Source organism: Cimex lectularius, unplaced genomic scaffold (assembly GCF_000648675.2).
Source record: "Cimex lectularius strain Harlan isolate CLEC.00 unplaced genomic scaffold, Clec_2.1 scaffold5, whole genome shotgun sequence".
Classification (NCBI taxonomy): domain Eukaryota; kingdom Metazoa; phylum Arthropoda; class Insecta; order Hemiptera; family Cimicidae; genus Cimex; species Cimex lectularius.
This window is the reverse complement of record NW_019392993.1, coordinates 3965379-3990849: the sequence shown is the minus strand read 5'-3', so window position 1 is coordinate 3990849 and position 25471 is coordinate 3965379. Positions and strand designations below refer to the sequence as shown.

The following is a 25471-nucleotide window of genomic DNA, read 5'->3' as shown; positions in this document are numbered from 1 at the left end:
ATATCAGCAGTATATACTGAGTACTATCAGACCTAGTTCGGTCCCATCCGGCCTATACAATGCAGAAGGAAAATTCCTCTAACGTAATTGTTGGCCATGTAGGACTGAAGTGTGTACAGAGGAGGATCCTCTTGAGTTTCCAGAGTAAATCCAGTTGCCTATATCGAATTTTGACTTTATCGAAAGCCTGCTCGACTTGGAGGAAGGCCGCCGAGCAGCAGTATTTCTCAAGTGTGCGATGATGACCACAGCAAGAAAAGTTCAATAGTGGAATGATAACGCCTAAATCCAAATTGTTGGTCCGGCTTTATATTAGAAGATTTAAGGATGGTGAGCATTTGCTTAGAAAGGCATTGATGGATTTACCAAGAATTGGCTGATGGAGTAAAGCTGATGGTAGGAATTTGGAAGGTGGGTTTAAGAAATGGGTGAACCATGGACAACTCCAAAAACTAAATATTTTAAACGTTACTTTATCTTAAGTCCAATTACAATCCAAGTTTCATACCATAATTGACTACACTCAAACCAGTAAATTTTGTCAACTCGGCAACGCCAACTGTGGCTTTAAATAATTGACCAACTTCAAACATTAAAAACATTGATCATCGGCGGAAAACTTAATTTCTTGCAGAGTAGTGAAATTCTAGTCAAAATATCTTTTGAATTAATAGATTTTTGACAAAATGGAAAACTGATTCCGGCTGTTTAATTTTTAACTTTATTTAGTTGTACTTCAGACCAGTTTCCTCACATTAAACGTTCGATAGAAAAATAAAACTTACGGCCGATTGAATTTGAGGATTTATAGTGGTTGGGAGGTTTGAGAAAAATTTTTGGTAACGGGAGTGGATTACATCTTGGACAAAAGGAATATTTAGGTCTTTATGGGTAGTGTCGTTGGACACATAAAAGGGAGCATTAAGGATTTTTCTGAGGATGATGGATTGGGCTCTTTGGATGCGTAGGATACTGGAATGTTTGGCTGAACCCCACACTTCCAGTCCATAAGTCCATATTGGCTTCACAAAGTAGTCTTAATAAAGTAGTCTAAGAAAGAAAGAAAGAAGAATAAAGAGAGAAGACTTAAAGAAGTAGTCTAAGAAGACTACTTAAAGAAGTAGTCTTCATAAAGTAGTCTTTTGTTTAAGAGAGGTAGGTTAGAACGTCTGTCAAGCAGTCGTGAAAGTGCTCTGTAACGTTTCATCCCTAACCATCCCTTAAATAATAGAAGAGCTTAAAAGTTGAAAAGAAACAAAACATTAAGTTCGAGTGATAACTAGAATTCACACAATTCCAAATCTAACCACATATTGACCACGCCCAATCAGTAAAGTAAGCCCACTTTGGCAATATAGAGAACTGACAACATTCAAAAGAAGACAGATCGATCAACAAATTTTCTGCGAAATTGTGTAATTCTTGGCAATAAATCTTTTAATGTATTATCTTTTTATGCACTATATTACTTAAAAAAAAAATAGATGACCAAATTAAAAAAATACTGATCATTGATAGAAAAACAATTTTCTCCAAAGTTGTAATTCTAGGCAAACAATTTTCTGAAAGTATTGATTCTTTTTTATCAAATAGAAGTCTCTGCTTCAGGATGTTTCACATTTAACTTTAGGTTAGTTAATTAAAACTTTGTTTCTAAAGTTTGTTATGGACAAATATGTGAATAAATAAAAGACCTTACGAGTAATGAAAAAGCATCACGTTCAAGGGAGAACTAAACTGTCCAAAAATGATATTTGTAATTTATTCTTATTTTAATTAAATTAACCTCATATATTCTTGTTAGTTGGATAAAACAAAACAGAAAATACAAACCAAACCATTTTGTAAACAAACACCTTTCCTCGTCTTTTCTCCATTTTAATCCAGTACCCACCAAATCCTGAATGATGTAAAAGATGTTTTCATAAGGCCTGTATCACGAATAGAGAATCACATCGTAAGCCCGTTGAGCAACAGCAACAGCCCGCCATTAGCAACTCAGGAGAATATGGTGCAGGAAGCGCCAAGGAGAGAACACAAATTGGAGTGCTGTTGAGTTTACTGGTGAATCGCGTTTATGCATATATAGTCCGAAGACTCTACCGAGAATAGAGGATGCATACAATTCCCCAGTACGTGTTCCCTTCAGTGCTGTTTGGAGGAGGCGGTGTGGTCTGGCCTGGGATTTAAATAGACGGACGAACTGGACTCCATATCGTTGAAGGCAACCTCACCGCAGTCCGTTATGCCCAAGAAATTATGAAGGAATACATCCTTCAAACCAGGGCAGGGATTTTCGATTTCTAGATGGCAATATCATATCTCATAAAGGCAGAACTGTTCATCAATGTTTAGAAAACCTTGGAATTTCCCATCTACCCTTCCCCCATTGTCTCCGGACCTCAATCTCATTGAGCATATGTGAGATGCGTTGCGAAGAAGGCTTTTCGATCACCATCACTAACCAGTTGACCTGCAGCAACTGAGTTCAGCGTTGCAACATCTATAGAGTGAAATCCCTTATGAAATTAGTGACAATCTTATTAACAGTATGCCTAACAGGTACACAGAGGTTTTAGCTAACAGAGAACATCATACGCGGTATTAATTATTTGGAAAAATAGTTTGTCCAATAAACAAAATTATAGAATTAAAATCTTTTATTTTGATATTTTTCAAAATCCCTTAATTAAACATAATAAATTTTAATGCAATTCATAATAAAAAAATAAAAATGCTAGGGAAAGTAAATACTACAAAATTGGCAATATTCATTTTTGAGCAGTTTATAATTTCAAATTGTAAATGACAGCAGCTTAGTCTTGGGAACATACGCCCAAACCAGTAAAGACCTTCTTCTTAGCCACACCCATTTTCCCAGCATCGATCAACTAAGTTTACTTTGGCTAAGGCTTAAGTTTTCAATAGACAATTGTAAGATCTTAAAAGTAATAAATATGAATGATGGAGAGTGAACTAAGATTCCAACATCCAAATGTCTGCAGCCTAGTTAGTTTGCCGAGGCCAGATAAATTTGGCAGTATTGCACAATTGTCTAACCTAATTTATCCCATTTATAAATTCTTGGTGACACGCCTTCCACCTTATCGATTATTGTCTGAACGAAGAACCCGATCGGGCGTTTTGTTAAGACGTCGTACGAGAATTGGGAAGTTTTGAAGGCACTTGTCTCGTTGTAAACTTTCCCACAGAAAACTTGCCGACGATATTAACCCGGCGGATCTGTTTCAGACCGCTTATATTGTTAGAAATTAGAAGGAGATCAACAGTTTTGTTTTCCAAACTGTTCAAATTTCAACAATAAAACTGAAAGTTTGCCCTCACCGGGTGCTAAGTACCATTTAGAAATTCACCCTTTCCTGAAAGCATTGAAAATGAATTTACAATTAGGGATTTTTTTTTCAAGGACGCCTTATTTTCCCTTGTTTTATTTTTGTCAAGAATACATAAAAGTGATGTTGTTCGGATAATTATTCTGACATTTCACCCACACCGTTCTGTATTTTATGTTAATTTTAATATCCATACTACACATTGATTTCTTACCCTTTCATCTTTAAATTTTCTATCTCTGTCTATATTTATAAAGAAGTGTATCTCTATTTGTCTCAATAGGTTTGATCACATTCTCATTCTTCTTTAAATTGACACATTTGCAATTCTTTTATTATCAAAAAGACTCAAACAAGTCGTTTTTCCATTAACTTAATAGCCTACTTTTTCATATACTTCTCCAAATAATAACTTTTTTTTGCAAGCTAACTACCAGCCATCGCCGGCGCCTCACATATATAGCCGTCTCACATTTGTCTTCTTAGCTATCTTATGTGTACATTCTTTTCTAAGTCTTCTTATGCCCCAACTAAACGACTGTTGTCTTCCGATTCACCTAATTCACCTTATAGGAGATTCGTTATCTTGTTGTTAATCGTTATTCACCCTCCCACACGTGATAAATTAAAATACATAGATATAATATTTATAAACATTTTCATAATTCACATTCATACAAATTTACTAACCTACACTACAACTAAATTGGAGGTCGGAAGAATATCGTGATCTTGCGGCCTCCTTTCTTTCACACTAATAAATACATTCAAACGGTATTTACAAATTCCACTCATAAACTAAATTGTTTGATGGGCCTGTGGAGTACTCGATATTCCTCGACAGCCACGTCCTTTCACGCATCACCACTCGCGCTAATAAATACATTCTGGACAGGCCACTACACTTCGGAAGTATAGTACCAACGAAATGCCAATGACTCGTCCCTCACATCATATTACAAATATATATACATACCTACACTAATTTGGTGGGCCTGTGAGTACTTGATATTCCGGCACTGCCACACCCATGCATACTTCGACATTCACGCAAATAAATACATTCATACAAATAGGGGGATATTGGGATATACCACGTGTGGTGGGTTATATATAGCCGTACGCATTGATTAATTTTAGGTAATCAATGACCTTTCGTTTATAATCACTGTTGTGCTTAAGTACTTTTGTTATGTCATTGGGAAAGCCACACCGTGCGGCGCTAGTTGTTCTCATCCTTCTAAAATATGTCTTATTGTTACAGTTGCGCCGCACATGGGGCATTTCCTCGGTCTCTTGCCGATGAGGAGATGTCTATGTGTTAGGCGGGTATGGCCTATCCCTTATCGTGTAAGTACAATTCTTTTTTTCTTTCTGAAAATTTCAGGATCCAAGGTTTGACTGTGGGTTTTATCACCTTTAGTTTTTCATTCAGGGTGTTCCATCTGTTTTGCCATTCATTCCAGCTTAATTATTTCAAGGAATTTTTAATATCCGCCGACTAACCAGAGAACTTGTTATTTCATTACGCAGTGTTTTTACATTTACGTGTGATAATTATCCTTGTTTCTTCAAGACGAACGAGTTATGACACTTTATACTTTATATAATTATAATGGCATGATATAATATAATTTGTCATAATTATAATGTCAAAATAGTAATAAAATAAATGATTGTTTCTTAATTTTTATTATACCCTCTACTATTATTGTTTATAAGCCAAAAGGGAGGGCCGGCGATGACCTCAGCTGTTTGTTGGCCCATAAACCTTCCACTTTATATATATAAGCCAAAAGTCGTGGGTTCCAATCCCGCTCGTGACGCTCATCATCTCAACCAAAAACCCAGCGAAAAAGAATAATTAATAGGGATTATATGTAACGTACAAAGGAAAAACGTAGGCAACGTAGGAACGTTAATATACATCAAACTTGTTTGTAAAAAAACAGTACTACTTCATATTTGTACGTGTAGACGAAGAAAATAAAAATTAAACAAAATAAGCAAAATAAGAAAGCACGCACATGTTCGCGATAGTTACGCGTTTGACAAATTGAAACCTGATCCGCTTAACCTCGCTGTCTTCACGCTAATTTCTGAAATTGGACTACTGACTTAGTCATCAGGTCGAACCATGTTAAAACGGCGAAAATAGGCGGACCGAAGGAATAATAAGATGAATTATTTTTCATCACTAGTATCAAAAATTCGATCATGCAATAGGATGAAAACTTTTTCTGTATATCGTCCTGCCAATAAATTTGACTACCCTTATATTTCAATGTAAATATCGATAATACGAACAAAAGCAAAGTGGGACAATTTATTAATAAACTTTTATTTTAGGTGATATGGATACAAGTATCGTTAACGACCTCGTTTAGCCACCCGCTTTAATATAAATCACGCTCTACTCCGCGAGTCTAATTTGCCAGATGCAAAATAACCGGCACATGAGACGCTATGTTGGTAACGTACTGCTTGAATAATTGTTATGTTGATAATTACCGTTTTTACGTGGTTTTGGATAAATAAATCCAAAGGTTTTGAGACAAATTGTATTTTCCTCTGGTCCAAGGTCGATCCTCGTTGCCAAACATCACTCTGAAGTATGGATAAGTCAAATATGGTTCCAGGAAAAAGCTGTAAGAAGTGGGAAAGAAGCGGTTAAGTTTATAAAAGATGCCTGGGTGGCAGAACCTATCAAAAGCTTGGGACACATCCAGGAACGAACTTAAGCTACCAGGTAACCAGAATAGTTCGTGCCGTTATTCGTTTGTTGTTTTAATTCTGTTAATCAACATTTCTATTTACATAGGAGAATTGAGTGTTTACGTCAGGGTGGCGTGAGCATCTCGCAAAATGTGCACTTCGGTGATAAAATAAGTGAGCGCACTGCTTACAAGTGATTCCAAAAGTTTAAAAAAGTACTCCACCAAACACCAAGCATCTCCTTTTGTTGGTGAATATTCGATTTTCGCGTCTATGGGGGTGAAACTGTGAAAGCCAAATGGTACGACCTCCTGGTGTACAGGATCAATTATTACCATGTGGCAATACGGTCAAAATACGTCTCGACTTTTTGCCGGGAAAGCAATTAAAGGCTGAATCTTGTTACAAGTAAATTCCTGAGGACCCATTGCTAAGCGACCACGTGTCTCTAAGGTTTCATTGCTTACGTTGAACTCTGGTGAGCTTCTGACATGTTTGACTCGAATCAAGCTCTACAGCTTCGCTTAATTCGCCTCCATTCAAGACAGAAGGTCTATCAGATCTTGGTTCATCTTCAATTCTCTCATTCTCAGAAGCAAACGGTTTTGAACCATTCGGTGACCGGGAGTTTTGGTGGCCCGGTGTTGTTCTGCAGCTGTTGAAGGGACTCTGGTACAGCGGTTGGCCAGTATCCAAGTCAGCTGTGTTGAGAAGACGAGATCGAGGCTAATGCTGCGAGTACGCTTGCTGTCGTTGTCGGTGCTCCATTAGTGATTGATGAGACTCGTCGTGGAGAAGAGAGGTGCAAGGTGAGATTTCGTCGAGTCGTCGAGTAGACGAGGCTCAAGCCTCAAAGTATGCAGTGAGATCGCGTCGGGGAGACAAGTCTGAAGTCAGTGGGGCAGTACCCGTGCACAGCACCCTATATACGAAATGGTTCTACCCTGATTGACTGCAGAGTGGAGGGGGAGACAACTGGTGGTGACATCTAGCGGGTATGGTGGTTACACCACAAACCACTTTTGGGCAGTGCGCTCACTTATTGTTTCATTACTTAATGCAGTGCAAATTTACGAGCTGTCTTGGACGCCCTAGTACCGAGCATAAATTCATACAATAAGCACCCATGACATATGGTTTATGAAGCCATGAGACAGAAAATATTTTATAATTTACAATCAATTGTTCAAGAGATTTTTTCTTTATGAACTGACGCATTATGCTCCCAATCCTTATATGCAAACCGATATTTTGATTAACGGTATTAAAACAAAAACAAATGGAAAACCGAACGAACTTTTCTGGTTTCCTGGTATTCTCTTTGTTCTCTAGCGCGGAGGAAATGATGTCAACAACTCTGAACCTTGCTGGATCTTGGATTGATGAAGACAGAAAACGAATTGGTGAGGAGGAATGATTTTATGCAAACATTAGATGGGTATTAAACGTTTTAAAAGGATGTTTCGAGTATTTTGCACATCACAGGCTGATAGGTCTGTGGGGTGGCATGTAGTCGTGAGCTTTAAGAGAAAATGATAACGAAGTAGTTTCGTAAGAGAGAAAGTGGTACATAGAATGGTATTGCGAATTGTTGTAAAAAAGACTATGTCTTTTGAAGAATGTCTCGAGGTATAGAAGAGGGTAATAACAACGGAATTAAAAGTAATTCTTTGCAAAATGATTTTATTACAAAACACATTTTTTATACACATAGATAATGCTGATGGTAGTAAAACAACATACACAGCCCAACTTTGTTTTGTGGGTCGAAACAAAATGACATTTCAAGCTCAAAAGTTTTCGAACCTAAATGAAATCACACTGTCAAAGTCAATGTAAATTCAATGGGAACACGCTAACATTACATATTTACATAAGGGAGGAATTCATTACTTTTCAACATAGCCTCTAGGGTTTCGAGTAATTTAATTTTTATGTAGGTGTCATTGGGCGAATTGAAATATTTCATTTTCGAATTGGTCGTAAGTTGGTCATAATTGATATGTTCAATTTTAGTAAGGGATATTACTAATTATATATATAAAAGGTTTTCCCTAAAAGACGACTATTTTTTTAACTTTAACTGACTAGTATTATTTACACAAATATTTTAGTATTTACATCAAATGCGCCGTATACAAATGAGATATTTGATTTGGTTAAGGTGTTGACAATAAATTAAAATTAATGGGATTTTTTAAAGAACAATTATTATATTATAAGGTAAAATTTTATTCTTTTAAAATAAAATTCTGAATAAATTGATTAATCGTTAATAAATTTGCGAATTGTTATTATTATTTATTATTGTTATTAGTCTAGAATGAGTAGTGGAGGTTCAGAGTATAAGACTCAGATCGGTTCTCAAGATTCCGAGTCTGGGTTGGAATCTGAGTCCGAGAGAGAGAGAGAGAGAGGCCATGATTGAACTGAGTAAAGCCCTCTTTCCCGCACACGACAGCTCTACTTCTTGTGGGAGATATTCTGGAACATTCTGGTAGAGATCTGTGCCAGAATGTTTATAGCAGATACATAAAATGTATCTGGGTCATCTCTCGCATTTTGCCGGTCTCTAAGATGTCCTTGTCATATCTGCTTCAGACAATTTTTGGGACTTAAGGGCGGGAAAACTGCTGGATTAATGAACAGCAATTTGGAGTTAGTGTCGATTGTCGAAATCGAGTTGGTTCAGTTGGAGTTGGATAGGGGCTACCGAGAGCAGGTGGTCTGGGCATATAGTGAATCATAAGAGCCTGAAGTTGTTCCCCGGTAGGACACCATGATTAATCGGAACGTAAGATGAAAAAGCAACCTGGGTGGTGCATTGCCGAAAGGTCAGGTATGATTAAAGTATATCTCCTTGAAGTCTGGAAAACAAACGTGCTTATTCTGACAGTGATTAGTCTAAAATAGGAAGGCTAGGCAGGCCAAAATCGAAAACGACGGCACAATAAGAAGATATTATATTTCATAACATCCCTTGGCTGTATTATCCAGACACCCTGAACAATGCTGATTCAGCTTGAGAGAATGGAGATGTCCACAACGCAACCGTTTGCACACGCACCACTTTAATTATCCTTTTCTTTAAATAAATCCCGGAAGCCAATTTCTAATAGTCCAGCGTTGAAAATATTCTGAAAGAAAAAACTTTAGCTGGAAATCGTCAATTTTAATTTTTCTCTGCTGACTGAGTTTTCTTCTTTTCCGAGAGAAAAACGGAAGTACTCATAGAGCTTCAACACTAGGAAAGAAACTCGGCCTTTTATAAAACCATTTCCTGCCCTTTTCCCCTTTTTTTAAAAATTATTTATAGTTTTAAGTCAATTGGCCGATCCCGCTCGACAGTAAAATGAAAATAGAAAACTTCATGGGTAATAAGTCAGCGTAAACCCCCCCCCCAAAAAAAAAAAAAAAAAAATCAATTGGTCAAGAAGAATACAATATATTTGATTCAAATTAAAAACGAGTAAAATCATGTACACTCCATCCAATGTATAAGAACGGTTCCGTTGTCATTTTTTATATGTAACCTTTCAACAAAGATTAATTTGAAATGATGCTGGAAATCTTGATATGTTTGATTGGTAATATTTAAAAAAAAATTGATTGACAATTTAAAGTGTTTCAGACCTTACCAGATTCAGACTTGTGCTTGAAAAAATGCTACATTGATATTTCCCGATCAATTTCATTCGCGCTTAATTTTCCTAGTGAATGAAGTTTTATTAATGTTTGATATGAGCGTTAAATCTTGCGGGGAAGCTTCAGATTGCTTGTTGAGCGATTACATCCAAGGGGAGTTGCACACTCCCTCGATAACCGATTACCATTTATCGCCGTCCTCAATTTTAACTAAGAAAAAAAAACCACCTCAATTTCAAACTTGTATTTGTTAAGTATTCCAATAAAAAGAACCTTGAACTAATAAACAATGCGATCAGCAACAGTCGAGGGCGAGTAGTGTAAATATTTGGTTCCAAATCAGGTCAGTCAGTGAATTTCGTTGGTTAGGAGTTCCATTTGGGAGAGACTTATTGAGACTTTGTAGGCGAAGCCCGGACATAAACGACAAAGCCGCTTTTCGGATGTTATCAAGATGGAAATAGTCATTTCATATAATTTTATTGAATCATCTTTTTGTCCAGCGCAACTAAGGAATATCAATAGTAATTTAAATATTATCGCTTTCTCATAAAACTTTTATAATTTTTTTAAAATACATTTTTAAATGTTATTTTAACATTATTTTTGAATTTTGCACAAGTTAATATGTATATATTTAAATATATAGACTTATTTAATGATAGATTAATAAACGTAAAGATCCCACCACTTCTTATAATTTCTGCATTTTATACAATAATTAAAAATTGTATTTTTTACTCAATAAAACTAGTTTTTATAACCAGTTAGCGTCTTTGTTAGTACTATATTTTAAGTGTTATAAAAGAGCATAATTTCAAATTTTTTCTAGCTAATTTAATTAACGACTAACTTATTTTGTGTTCTTTTGAAGTAAATTAATATTGGCACGTGTCCTTTGAGTAGAAAAGGTCGTTAGAAATGTTACGTCGCAACAGAATATGTTGTTCCGTGCTACAGTGTTAGAAACAGAATATAATATGAGAAATTAAAGCAAGCAAGATCTCTTCAATATAAATAAAATAATTTTCGAAAATTTTGTCCATCACCTTTGCTTTTTTTAAAAAGTAAATATCAATATATTAAATTATTATTGGATTATTTGTACCCATTATAAAATCATAAAATGCACTCGATGTATTTCCCCTAAACCATTAGTAACCCGACACCAAGCGTGTTCTGTTTTATGTGATGTCAGAACACAGTTTTAAAAAACGATTCCTGTGGAGGATGAGTCAACAATCTATGGATCGGCTTGTTCTTTTAAAGAGAAAGAGTCGATTGTTAAACCCAGTTTTCAGACGGTAGACGTCCCGTTCTGCACGCCGAGGGAGATCTCGGGCAGCGGGCCCAACGAGGGTTGCCTCGTGCAGTCGAAGGAGGTGAGCGTGGTGAGGAGTGAACCTCTTCCAGCTCTCTGTCCTCTCGCGTCGTCACCTTGGCCCTGTCCCCCTGGTCCACGTCCTGTTGCCGTGATTTTGTACCTCGCAGCTTTATCCGAACATATCCCGTATCTGTAAACGTAAAGTTCAGTATAATCTGTTAAACCGGATGTAAATTGTCCGTTCACCTGCTCAGGATGATGAGAACGTCCCTCCTGTACTGATGCGTGAGCAGAGCGTAAAGGTAAGGATTGGCGCAAGAATTCAACGGATAGAAGAAAACGAGCAGAATCTTGGATTTGGTCACGTCGATCAACGGCAACCCTGCTAACGCTGTGAGTCCAAAAAACGCAATCGGGGCCCAACAAGCGAAATCCGTGAAGACCTGAAATAAAGCCGGGTGAAAAGAGCGTTCGGTTCATTTTGAAACGGTGTACTTACAAGAAGTGCCATCCGTTTTGCGACTGTCATGTCCGAATGAACTAAAGCCGGTCCACCGGGTTCTCGTCCTCTTCTGATCGAACAGTACATTCTAGAATAGCACAGACATATGACCCAGAAAGCGATACCGTTGAACGCCAAGAGTGTGATCAAATATGCCAAGTCGATGGCAGTGCTGCTTTCAAACGGGAGACATATGCTGCAAGTTGATCGTTCGAAAACACGGTCAATACGCGGCAAATAAAGTGTCGACGTACTTACTGTTAAGACATGACCAAACGTACCTTGTTTTGTAATATCCGCTAACTCCCATGAGCGGTAAAGCAGCCATGATGATAGCATATACCCATCCGGCAGCCATGATTTTGACAGCTGTCGATAATTTGAGTCGCTTGTTCATGTGGATAGCGTAAGTAATCGTGTACCATCTTTCAGTCGTTATAACCGTCAGTGTGAGGACGGACAGTTCGCTAGAGAAGACGGTTAAGAAGCCAGCTACCTGGCAACCGAGCCCTAAAAAGAAACTTTTCATCAAATACCCCGAATTGCTTCACTGAACTAGCTTACCACTCTGCCAGTCTATGGCCGCGTTGAAGTAATCGCCAATCGACTTGGCGTCCATGATAGCGATCATGAGCAGATACACGCCCATGCACAAGTCCGCCAGGGCTAAATTGCACATGAGAAATTTGGGTACCGTCATCCTGAATCGAGAACTTAGAAGGACCAAAAGCACTGCCGTGTTACCTGCCAATTCACAGAAATTGTCTTAAATCAAATTTCGACAAATTTCTTCTAGTTTCTATTATGATTATGAACTGTTTTTAATGTTTTTTTGTTGCCATTATTGAAAGATACAATAATAAAATAGTATTTTTTGTCCGAACATAAAATGACTGCGTTGAAATTGAATATTGAAAAAACCTGTAGGATGAAAAAATCTCTGCAGCCAACTTAGAAAGGCTTTTAAGTGGTAACCAAAGAAGTATCGCAGGAGCTATGAGAATTATACTTTGTCCAAATAATGTTACTAAAACACTTCTACACATCTTTCAGGGAGAAGCAAGAAGAACTGATCTAAATTTGTAAAATCTCAGAAATTATGGGATGTACTAGGAAGAATAGGTAGAGAACAAACTACCTAGAGTGTTAACAAAGGGGATTAAAAAAATAGCCAGAGAGGGTTCCTCAGTAACCGCAGGACCAGAAACATGTTGTAAAATTAAAAATAACAATAAAAAGAGAGAAATTTCAGATTGGATCAAGTTAAAGACTTACACCTGGAGGAACGACACCGTAGCCCAAGGACTTTGTTAAAAAAGTCTCGCCTAAACTTCTGATTTGTTTATTGGACTTTTTTTAATTGCCTGTTAAGTCGGCTGTGACACAACAGGCAATATACAAAACAAAGTTCGAAAATGACAGAATTCACGGAATCAATAATCATCGGTCTATCCACTGCCCTGATACGCAATTCGCCAGTAACTCAAATTTTCATTAGAAGCTCAGCTTGCAGTGAGGTGACCTCGTCTGTACCTTATCAAAATCCAACTTTCACCAACTTACTGTGAAAAAAGGAATCGAACGGATCAAGTTAGAAACTCATACCTAGTGGAACAAACCTCTAGTCCTGGGACAGGCATATGAATTCGTCAAGAATGTCTCTCCTGAACTTACAATAGAGCTGCTGAAGCAAAGCGAGAAAAAATAGGATTATTGAGTCTATTGACTGGACATGGCCGACTCAATTGGCACATGGAAATATTCGGAGTGGCAGAGCAGAGCTTACGTAGGTTTGGCCAAGTTGTATTATATGTTACTGAAAACCCTAGCAAAAAGTTACAGCACGGGGAAATTCCAACAAAATATAACTGGGAAAGGCTGGAGGTTCCCAAAGAGGACTACTGTCGCCAACCTTACGGACACTGGTAATGGACGACCTCCTAGATAAGCTAAATATAATGGGTTTAACAAACCATAAAAATTAGTGACAATGTCGATCAGCGACTAAACCCTGGTCGAATCATGCAAAAAGCCTTAAATTTAACAATTAATTAAGGTTTTTAGTTGAGATGAAAAAAAGTAAATGGCACGAGAGGGATTCGAACCCACGACCTTCGGGGGTTGAGATGGGGAGTTGATGTCCGAGTGGATCGAGGTCACGATAGCTCAGGTGGGAGAGCAGCGGCGTATCTAGCCGAAGGTCGTGGGTTCGAATCCCTCTCGTGCCATTTACTTTTTTTCATCTCAACTAAAAACCTTAATTAATTATAATGATTTAATTGGTCAAGCGGACCACGAAATTAGTGAACTTGAATTTAACACTGAAAGGGTACCCTCAAAGGCAACAATAGTGCCATTTACCAGGAAAAAGACGCTAAATTTTACATCTCTAACCATAGGAAACCAAGAAATAATACTTTCCAAAGAAATTACATACGCACGAGTAGCTCTTGACCGGGTAACATGGAATGCGGACCTTAAGAGAACCCATAAAAGAGCTTTAATTAAGCAATGGGTATGTCAAAAGCCCGGCGGAAAAAAGAATGACATAGTTATGTCTGATAGGTTACGTACGGATAAAACATATTTTATGAAATTGCCTGCATTACATAGGAATAGGCTAAGTATATTGGAAAACCGAAATTCCTACGACTCCGAACGGGAAAAAAGATGGGTTAATAAAAATGTTAAAGTGAAAACATACTCCTCCAGAGTGTGTTTGACGTTCAATAGGTCCTTGTGGTGGTTAAACAAAAACAAAGAATCCATCTTACCTACAAGTGCAGCGATTGCGACCAGCCAGACTGCGACTCTCAGTGTCCAGTTGCCCATCAAATCTTCGCAAGGGTTGAAAGCATCCGGCTCGGGATAGCACTCGACCTTGCGATAGTCCTTCGATATGTTTCCGCAGAGTGCGATCACTTTTGGCCCGACTGTGATTCCGTCCTGACCGAAGGACTCGTCCGTAAAATATCCGTTGTACATTTCCTGTTCTTTTTCCGAACTGTCTGTGAAATTCGTATCAATTGTTTGAAGAATCGGTGCTCCCCAGTCCCTCTTGACCCTGGTCGTCCTACTGCAGTTCTCCTTCATTTTCAACTTCATGTCCTACAAAGAAAACGAATTCGTAAAGGTCGAATCGAAGGTAATAGGGGTCGATCGGTATACCTCGTGCTTGGCGAATCTCTCAGGATCGTGTCGGCTGGGGAAATGGAACGCACAGCAATGGTAAGCGTAGGTGAGGTAGACCTTCGTGATGTACTGTAAGAAAAATTATGAAATTTTCAATAAATGCTTCGAAAACTCAACTGAACAGTAAGCTTATAAAGTAATTCTCCGACAGGAGGATTTATCGTCCAACTATCCGTCTGATGTGACTGTGTTTTATATTTAAGCCATATTTTCAGTGATCTTCATGTCTGCTGAAGCTTGTAGCTGCTGAGGCTGCCTTTAGAACGTAGAAGATTAAACTTTCTCTAAATTTCCTAATAAAACTTTACAGTATGGATAACCAACGTTTTATGAACATATTGACACACTGAAAAGTTCAAACTTGCCCCTTTCGGAAAAGGAAGAAATAGGGAGCTACCTTGTTTCAGCTTTCCTTTGTTCTATTCCCTATATACATATTTTATCTACATAAACGTATACCGGACCACTATACAGCTTACAATACAAAGCAGTATTCAGCAAAGTAGGTACTTGAGTACTTAAAAATTACACTAAATTGATTCCAGACGTTGCTCAAATAACATTTCTGGCAGATATGGCAGAGCGTTTCCCTTACCACCTTATTGGTTTCACAGATGGGACTTTATTGAAGGGAAATAGTGGATGTCCTTTCCATGTTCCTAAAAGCTATCATACAGAACAGTACGCACTAGCAAATTCAGCGTCCATATTTACAGCTGAATTGACAGCTATAGATAGACCTCTCTACGAAGTATCAACGAAAAAAAAATTTCCCTGAACTATGAGAACTGTAATTACATTCTAATAGATATTTATAAAAAATATGTAAGCTTAAAACGTTTGGAAAACTCTGTGGTAATTTGTTGGGTTAAGGGTCATGTTGGAATACGACAGAATGAAATCGTGGTCGGTTCTAGGAAGCTACTTTGCCAGTATTTTCCCTGCATATAAAAATTCCTAAAAAAGATGGCAAAAAATTCTTCTATAAGTTATGTCACGAACTTTGGCAAAAAAATTATAATCAGGCATCAGCTGGATATCGTTACCTTTGTTCCCAAAACTCCTTAAAAAACGATAGTCCTCTTTGTGGAGCAGACCAAAATAATTTTACTCAACTATTTTGAGGCTGAAGACAAATGATGGTCTTTGGGGAAGCTATCGTTTCGAAATAGGTTTAAGTTCATCAGCGAATTGTTCTACATGTGACACCGGTATCTACCTTAAGCCCAGAATTCGAAGAGCAACGGGAAATTCTATTTACAAAACTCAAACGAAAGCGATGCCAAACCTTTCAATCTTAGTACATTACTAGCTTGTAACAATGTATCTGTATTTGACTTACTATACAAATTCTTAAAATCTATTAATATGAGCGTACAAAAATCATTTAAATGAAGAATAGAATAAAATTTATTCTATGGACAATCATTGAATACAGGGATGTGGTTGGGGGTAAGGTGGCCGGGGGTTGGGCCCGGGGCTCCGGGGTCCGCATATGGCCGCTTTCTTGGTTGAAACGAACCCCGGTCTTCAGGGATTAGGGTGAACGCAGTGCATGCTCATCCCGTAAATGAGACAAAGGAAAAATAATTGTAGATAAACTCCGCTTCCCGCACCTGGTGTGGATACCCCGTGGTTTCTCCGGTGCCGCTGTCGGACCTCCCTTCATGATCCCCTCACTGCCTCGTAGAGGGTTCAAAAATCTGGCAAAATATCCTCTGGATGAAGCAAAAAAAAAAAAAAAATCTGTGATCTTCAAATCTTCTTCCATTTGTTTGGATATGCAGTAAATTCGGACTTCTCAAAAGCCATCCTGATTGTAATATTAAAAAAAAAACCGACCAATATAAAATTGTACATTTTGGCGAAAAACGATTTTCTAAACAAAAGAAAAAGAATGTAGATTTTGGAAGTTTAAGTCTGTACGTCTTAAGTAGACCTTTTGAATTTTATGGTTTTTATGCTTCCAAATCTTAACGGCCTCATTTCTGTGTTGATTAATTAATGTTTACGCAAATTAGTTTAGGAGGTTATGCCGGCTTTCTTGCAAGCCGGCGAAAGTAATGATCAAATCTTGAAAATCTAAATTAAATGGATTTTGAATACTGCCAGATCACAAAAATGAAAACAACCAAGTGTTAATTCTCCCTGAGCTCTCTGTGCTATTTTTATTTAAAAATCAAGCTTTTTAAGGAGGAAATATTTGAAATCAAAAATTGTTTTTGCTTCATTTGCATTAAGTGAATATTATCATATGGGATAGTGTAAAAAAAATAATAGAGAACTCCAATAAAATGAAATGAAAGAATGAACATTATTACTAAGATGGATAATAGCAAGCATTTACAAGTTATTCAATATAGAGATAACGGCTCTGGAAAGTGGAAAATACCCATCCGGCCACGCTTTACATTAACTTTCATAACGGACTTGCTGTGAAAATTTGTACATATTGTTTTAATTAAACGGCTGATGTAAAAAAAAAAAAAAAGATCGCGTCATTTTATTTTATTGTTTAGTTGTTGAAGCATCAGCCTACTTACCTGTTTTTCTTAGGAATTGTAAAATAAAAGTTCGATAAAAGTTGTCGAAAGGTTCGTTGCTCGTTTTCACGTAGATACTGTAGAGACCGAAGTTTGAAACATGTAAGTTGTAATTTTTGATTTTTTTAAAAGTTTATTAAGTCTTGATAAATCGGTGCAAAACAGGCTATAAATTTCTAAGCCAATTTTTGGTAAAATTTTAATCAAGCAGAATTTTCTTTATTTCTTATAAGAAAAATTTCTTATGTTAAATAACCAATTTTGGCACTGATTTTGCTATTTTTTCGTGCCCTGCTCAAATCAGGTCAGGTCATGATATAACTAGCGATACCAAACAGGCCATAATAGATTATTTAAAACAAGAAAAATTCTAGATGAAAAACAATAACCAAGAGTTATTCCATTCCAAATTATTTGACGTATAAAATACACTTTTGACGAAAAAAAACTCATAAAAAACCCAATTTTTATCAATCTAATCAAATCATGTTAGAAATATTAAAATTAAATTCAAAATGTCATTTTATAGAAAATAACTAAAGGCATCATTTCATCTAAATTAAATCGATGGAATGAAAATGGTGGTGAACCATAATTACTGTCCTTTGTGCTTTAACGGTCACATTAATTATATTTTATTATTATTATATATTATATATTATTAGAATTCGTGGTCTGATTGACAAATAACTTCTTTCAATTAATTAATAAGATTAATTAATCTTTATGTAAGGTATTGGTTGAGATAAAAAAATGGCAAAAAGGGAAATTTCGAAAGGTGGGGTTGAGATGGGAAGTTGGTATCCATCGAAGTCACGATAGCTCAAGTAGTAAAGCAGCGGTGTATTTAGCCGAAGGTCGTGGGTTCGAATCCCGCTTGTGACACTGACTTTTTTATCACAACCAAAACCTTAATTAAAGATTAATTAATTGAAAAAAGTTAATTGGCCAATCGGACCACAAACTGTAATGGATTTAATAATTAAACTGAAGTATATCTTCACGAAAGCTCTCCGTGGCCATTTCATTTGTCGCCGAGAATCAGATTACACGACATTTGAAAAATGGCAAAAAAGGAGGGAAAATTCGAGAGGAGAGGTTGAGATGGGAAGTTAGTGTCCGAGCGGATCAAGTCACGATAGCTCAAGTGGTAGAGCAGCGGCGTATTTAGCCGAAGGACGTGGGTACGAATCCCGCTCATGACACTGATTTTTTTATCTCAACCAATATTTTAAATACAGATTAATTAATTGAAAGAAATTACTATGTATGATCAAATGACTTATTTCGTTCAACAGAAACCTCTATTAAAACCTTAAATGTCTTATCCCAGGTCTTCCCTTTTTGTACAAACAGTAAATTATTTTGGAATATAGAAAAATATTTAGCCGAAGATCGTTGGTTCGAATCCCGCTCGTGACAATGACTTTTTTTATCTCAACCTTACATAAAGATTAATTAATTGAAAGAAATTATTGTATATTTTATTATGTCGTTTGTTAGGTCTACTTTTGTTGGTTTTATCCCCAACTTTCGTGAAATGCATCTTTTGTGCCATCACCATCCGTGATTTTTTTTTAAGTTAGCACGTCCACAACATAAATACAAAAACATAAAATATAACATAGAGTAGGAAAGTGAAACCCTCGACATGTGATTGGCTGTATAAAGTAGATTATAATAAATTACATTTACCTTTATTCATGTTCATTTTTATTTTATTATTTTATTTTTGATGATTTTGTGAACATTTTAAAGTAAAAAAAAAAAAAATAATAATAAAAATTACGCATGGCTATGACATAAAAATGCCAAAGCAACGTGCAATTAAGAATTGTATTAAAAAACCTCCAAATATAGACCTAACAAATGATATAATAAAAATATCCATAGTAATAATAATAATAATAGCAAAAAGACTATAATTACAAGGCTATTATATTGTCTTAATGTATAATTAATTTTTAATTGTTTTGACATTAGTATTTAGAAATAACATCTAATAGATAATTAGTTTTTACTTTTTTCATTATCCTTCTAAATGGACAATTCTTAATTAATTTTCACCAATAATAATGTCAAAGTCATAGGGCAACTAGTGCATTATTGAAAAATGAACGAGCGGTTAACCAACGCGCAAATTAAAAAGAAATTGTCGATTTATACAGTCAAGACTGGGATAATGTAATCGTAACCAACTCGTTATCCATTTCGAAAAGCTTTAAAAAATCTTGTCTTTTTATTCTGTTTAGATAATTGTGCTGAACAAGTGGAATTTTAAAGTCGTAGAAAGATTTAATAATGAGAGAAATTTGTCATATCCAAGCAGGCCAGTGTGGCAACCAAGTTGGAGCTAAGTTTTGGGAGGTTATTTCGGATGAACACGGCATTGACCCGACTGGAACATATCACGGAGACAGCGATTTGCAGTTGGAGAGGATCAACGTCTATTACAATGAGGCGACAGGTGGAAAGTACGTGCCGCGTGCCATTCTCGTGGATCTCGAACCGGGCACCATGGACTCCGCGAGATCCGGCCCTTTCGGCCAGATTTTCCGTCCGGACAATTTCGTTTTCGGACAGGCCGGAGCTGGGAACAACTGGGCGAAAGGCCACTACACCGAAGGGGCCGAGCTCGTCGACTCCGTCCTGGACGTAGTACGGAAAGAGGCGGAGAGTTGCGACTGCTTGCAAGGCTTTCAACTCACGCATTCATTGGGCGGAGGCACTGGCTCGGGCATGGGGACCTTGATCATATCCAAAATAAGGGAAGAGTATCCCGACAGAATCATGAATACTTTTAGCATCGTGCCGTCGCCGAAGGTTTCGGACACGGTAGTAGAGCCGTACAACGCTACGCTCTCAGTTCACCAGTTGGTGGAAAACACCGACGAAACGTTCTGCATCGACAACGAAGCGTTGTACGATATTTGCTTCAGAACTCTAAAACTCACGACTCCGACTTACGGCGATTTGAACCACTTGGTATCCGCGACTATGTCCGGAGTCACGACGTGCTTGAGATTCCCAGGTCAGCTGAATTCGGACCTGCGGAAATTGGCCGTCAACATGGTGCCTTTCCCCAGATTGCACTTTTTCATGCCGGGCTTCGCGCCTCTGACTTCCCGCGGCTCTCAACAGTATCGAGCTCTGACAGTGCCCGAGCTGGTCCAGCAGATGTTCGACGCCAAGAACATGATGGCTGCGTGCGACCCCAGGCACGGACGTTATCTCACCGTGGCCGCAATCTTCAGAGGGAGGATGTCGATGAAAGAGGTCGACGAGCAGATGCTCAACGTACAGAACAAGAACTCGTCCTACTTCGTCGAATGGATCCCGAGCAACTGCAAGACGGCCGTGTGCGACATACCACCCAGGGGGCTTAAGATGGCATCGACATTCATAGGAAACACAACGGCTATACAAGAACTCTTCAAGCGAGTCTCGGAACAGTTCACCTCTATGTTCAGAAGGAAAGCATTCTTGCATTGGTATACCGGAGAAGGTATGGACGAAATGGAATTCACAGAAGCCGAGTCCAACATGAACGATTTGGTATCAGAATACCAACAATACCAAGACGCAACTGCAGAAGAAGCCGGTGAATTCGACGAGGATGAAGATAACGTAGAGGAAGTCTAAATTAACGAGATAATAATTGTTGTATGCATTACTAAATACCTACGCAACTTAGCTCTCAAAAATAAACTTGTTACCACTAACGATTGATTAATTTCACTTATTAGTAAAATTCCCAATTTTACTTTTTATAACTGTAATTTAAGAGTAAATATGTCACCCACCAGAGATAAATAGTATTCTTTACTTAAAACATTAGTTTCTTTAAAAATAAACCTTCGTCGTGCAATATACTTTGATTATTCCAGCAGAAATAGTAGAAAATTGACGCAAGGAAAATGTAATTCAAAGCTTTGGAAAGGGTAGAATAATTTCCCATTGGTTTTAAACAGTTCAAGACTGGGCCAACCCGATCTAATACTAAACCAGTAGAATCTAATAACAGTTTCTTCCTGTTGAAATTTAATCCTATTAATTTAATCAATTAAGACGTCTTAACTTCAATAAAAATTAGAATATCTTCCAATCCAAACATCACTTAACATATGTCTCGTAACATAACAAAATGTAATGTATATGACATGAAATGGGAAAAATATATGAAAGAAATTTAAACACATGATCGCAAAAACCCCTTAACTTTAAACTTTAAATTCTATTGGACTTGGTATTTTAATTAAGATTGAAGATTGAAGGAGCTTATTTAATCACAATTTGTATGAACGCGTATACTCGAGCATTAAAAGTCTTGATTTCTGAAAAAATAACTTTACAGACAGGAGAAATTGGATTATTTTTAAAGTTTCAATTTTTAAAATAATAAAATAAATGTGAAAATTATATAGATCCAGTTGGGCGGAAAAACAAAAAACAGCTGTGTTGATTTAGGCATATGTGGCTTTTTTATGATGTTGATATGAGAGAAATTTCAATCGGTCTTTATCCAGTGCTCAATAGGGTTAGAGTGCAAAACAAAATATATATATATATATATATATATATATATATATATATATATATATATATATATCAGTTGGTTGAGATCGATACATTTTTGACAGTTGGGCCTTTTTCTCACCCCTTTCTGGGTTTAACTTGCCTGGAAATTGTAAATCGACGGAAACATGGTGAGCGACCTGACGTTTTGCAGCTTCAGAATCTCAAGGTGCTGGAGTCCTTTGATCGGCAGATATAATATCGACGTTTCCGATAAATCCCTGAAAAAGAAAAATATTTCGTTTTTAATTATTTAAAAAACAATTGAGGGCTTGAAAATAAAATCTCACAGCATCCTTAAACTTGTTATCCCTCTGAAGCTGTTAGTATGAAGCGTTGTCAACTCTTTATTGCCTCTTAAAGTCCTGAAAAAATGTATTTGATATAAAAAAAATTAAATCAAATTTCCGAATAAAATCAATAATTTTGCAATTGTGTCATTTACAAGATTGAGATTTGTGAGCCGTGAAAAGCGTCCGTTTCGATTTCCTGGATTTGATTGTAGTTCAGGATTCTAGAAAATCGTTTCCGCGTTAGAACTGATTGCTTCATTGAATCATGGATTATGTAAGAAAATATATTAAAAGGAAAATGAAATCGCTTACAATTGATCCGCTCGAATTTTTATGTGATTGCTATTCAGCCTTGTTATCATATTGGATTCAAGATCTCTGGAACAAAAAAAAACGATCAATGTCATAAAAAATAAAGATTTATGCAACTACGGAATGTAATATTATAGAATCCATCCAAAACATTATGACCTTTTTCTATTTATCCCAAGACGTACTTTACCATGTAAAAATTCGGTACAATTTGCCCATTTGAATGCAGGTTGTTTCAGTATTTAAAAAAGTAATTTAATGAATCTTTCAAATATATTTATTGATCAAGAAAGATGGAACAATTCGAAATAAAATTCGAATTTTTGGCTGGGTTAGCAAACAATTTTGGAAGAACTAGAAATTTTGGCGATCTAAGTATAATAATTAAATAGATAACGGACAATTTTGGAAATTTAAACTTAATAATGAATTACAACTTTAATGAATAACCCAAAACCTCTGATAAATGAAAAGACAACAATTTTGTGAATTGATTATCACACAATTTTGGAAAAACCGTAAATTTTGGGGATTTAAGATTAATAATCAATTACAGCCATGATGAGTAACCGAAAACGTCTGATAAACGAACAAAAATATTCGAATTTTTACTTCATTTTCGAACAATTGTGGAAACATTATAAACTTTGCTAATCTAAATTAATAATCATTTATATATTTATATTGAAAAATGGCAAAAAGGAGGGAAAATTCAAAAGGGGGGTTCAATCTAGCCGAAGATCGTGGGTTCGAATCCCGGTCGTGCCATTGACTTTTTTATCTCAACTAAAAACCTTAATTAATAGTAATATATTAATTGGTCAAGCGGACTACGAAATTAGTGAACTTAATGATTAACTAGAGTCCTGACGAATAACCCTAAACCTCCGGCAAATGAACAAATATATTTGAATTTTAATTTAATTAGCAAATAATTATGGAACAACAGAAATTTGGGGAGTCTAAGCGTAACAATCAACCAGATAACAACAGATTTTGGAGATCTAAGATTAATACTCAATTAATGACGAGTGATTTTCAAAATCTAACCTTAAAGATTAATTAAAAACTCGATGAAAAACCCAAAACCTTTAAGTACACTAACAAAATATTAGAATTTTTAACTTGATTATTCATTCTTTTCGATAACTAGAAATTTTGGAGATCTAAGCTTGAAGAAACCACTTAAGAGGTACCACGTATAATCCGAAAACTCTGACCAGTCGGTAAATATTAATGAATTAGAAACTTAGCAATTGACCTATGGAACTAAAACGTTGTTGAAAATAAAAGACTATAATTTTTGTCCTAAATATTGAAAACTTGTAGAATCACAAGTGACCTTTCGCTTAAATATCGTACTTTTGGACAAGCAGTTATGGAAATCTAAGTTCAATAATCGATTAAAAGATTCAGAAATAACTCAAATGTTCTAAGAAATAAAAACAAAGATACTTTCTGGCTTCAATACCAAACATTTATAGCATAACAAGTAATTTTTGATTTAAATATAAGCTTGTGCATGTTAAAAAGCGGTTTTGGAGGTCTAGGCTTAATAGTCAATCAAGGAATAACTCGAAACCTCTGGGAAATAAACAAAAACGATAATTTTTGGTTTAAACATCAATAATTTTTTTAACCATTTATCCTCGGCTTAATCACGCAAGCCGTATTGAAGATCTAAGCTTAATAATTAATTAATGCCTTGGGGAATAACCATATAAGCAATTGACGAAATAAAATATCCGGTAAATAAATTGGGTGTTTAGATTCGAATGTCAACAATTTTTAGAACAAGTGGATATTTTGGCAGTACAAACATATAAAGAAGAATCACCATTCAATACATCTAAATAAATAAACTTTTCCACAAAAATAAATAAACGAAGCACATCATGAGATCGAAATATTACAAAATGTTTTAGTACAAATCTCATTGAAATGGGTGAAATGGACGAGTTCTAAGTAATGCTACATTATTGAGTTCTCTTTAAATGCAAGTTGAATATAAATGGTTATTCAGTCATTGATCGATAACTCCGACTGCCTAATATCTTTTTAAACATTCTCCCGGATTAATGGAGTTATGAGCAGACAGGACCCAATTATGAAAAGGCGCTTGTTAAAATAGCCCGCAAAAACGGTTGAAGTAGTAGGAGAGGGTTTAATCGTTAAAGACGAAAGAGCAGGGAATTTGTATTTTTATACTCTCCATCAAATTTGTACAATACAGAAGTTGATAATCCTATTTTCCAAAAGTGGACTTCCATGGACCTAAATCAACCTTTTTCTTCACAAAGCAAAAAAATTTGAGTGACTTCACGAAATTTGTATACTTTATTGTTAAATTTAAATTTTCCAGTCTTCGTTCCCCGTTGGTTTTGTAGGTGACACGAGCTGAGGCATCGTGAGTCTTCTTTGTGATACAACCCACATGGGCCTGTCAAAGGGAGTGTATTCAAATGTATCAAATGTAAGAGATAAAAAAAAGTTTCTGCGAATTTATTCTCATCATGAGTTAAAATTCTTATATTGTGACATTGATATCCATTTAATTTTCAGAACCACTGGCTTTAAATGACATCGTCAAGACATAAGTGTAAAAACCACGTCATATTTAGGCAACATTAAATATAACAGGCAACATAAATATGAAAAAAAATAGCTTCAGATTCTGATTCTACGTAAAAGACCAGTTCTATTTTTGTTATTTATTTCCAAACAAAAGAAATAAAAAGGCGGTGGTTAAATAATCCCCGACATATTAACAGTGTCATTTACGAAAATTGACGTATTAATTAATTTGTGGCATTTTTTCATTATACGTGTATAATTTGAATATAATCATGAATTACTATGATAACCCCATATTCGGTTGCAGTCATAATGAGTGAAGTAATGATTATGATTGCTAGACCGTGAAATAACCCCCACACAAAACTGTCATCGAACAACTACGGCTTAATAAAATTATATGGATTGATAAAGTAAAATGCACTTAATGGAGGGGAATCCGG

The 25471-nt window shown here is 36.2% G+C and overlaps 2 protein-coding genes across 2 annotated transcripts in view; one reads left to right on the top strand and one right to left on the bottom strand.

Annotated features, from left to right (window-relative positions):
• Positions 1–10831: 10831 nt before the first annotated feature.
• Positions 10832–25471, bottom strand: part of LOC106666164 (lutropin-choriogonadotropic hormone receptor-like) — a 111231-nt gene continuing 96591 nt past the window's right edge. Inside the window, exons 7-17 of the mRNA XM_014393131.2 lie at positions 22455–22520; positions 22295–22363; positions 22140–22214; positions 21953–22070; positions 14708–14800; positions 14314–14647; positions 12104–12283; positions 11821–12049; positions 11537–11735; positions 11284–11480; positions 10832–11227 (exon numbers count right to left, since the gene is read on the bottom strand). Of these exons, the coding sequence (XP_014248617.1) occupies positions 11011–11227; positions 11284–11480; positions 11537–11735; positions 11821–12049; positions 12104–12283; positions 14314–14647; positions 14708–14800; positions 21953–22070; positions 22140–22214; positions 22295–22363; positions 22455–22520 (1777 nt within the window). The 3' untranslated portion in view covers positions 10832–11010. The remainder of the gene's footprint in view (positions 11228–11283; positions 11481–11536; positions 11736–11820; positions 12050–12103; positions 12284–14313; positions 14648–14707; positions 14801–21952; positions 22071–22139; positions 22215–22294; positions 22364–22454; positions 22521–25471) is intronic.
• LOC106666165 (tubulin beta chain-like) lies at positions 17173–21003 on the top strand. The gene is made up of 2 exons (XM_014393132.1): positions 17173–17376; positions 19527–21003. The coding sequence occupies exon 2, from the start codon at positions 19576–19578 to the stop codon at positions 20914–20916; it is 1341 nt and encodes a 446-aa protein (XP_014248618.1). The 5' UTR covers positions 17173–17376; positions 19527–19575; the 3' UTR covers positions 20917–21003.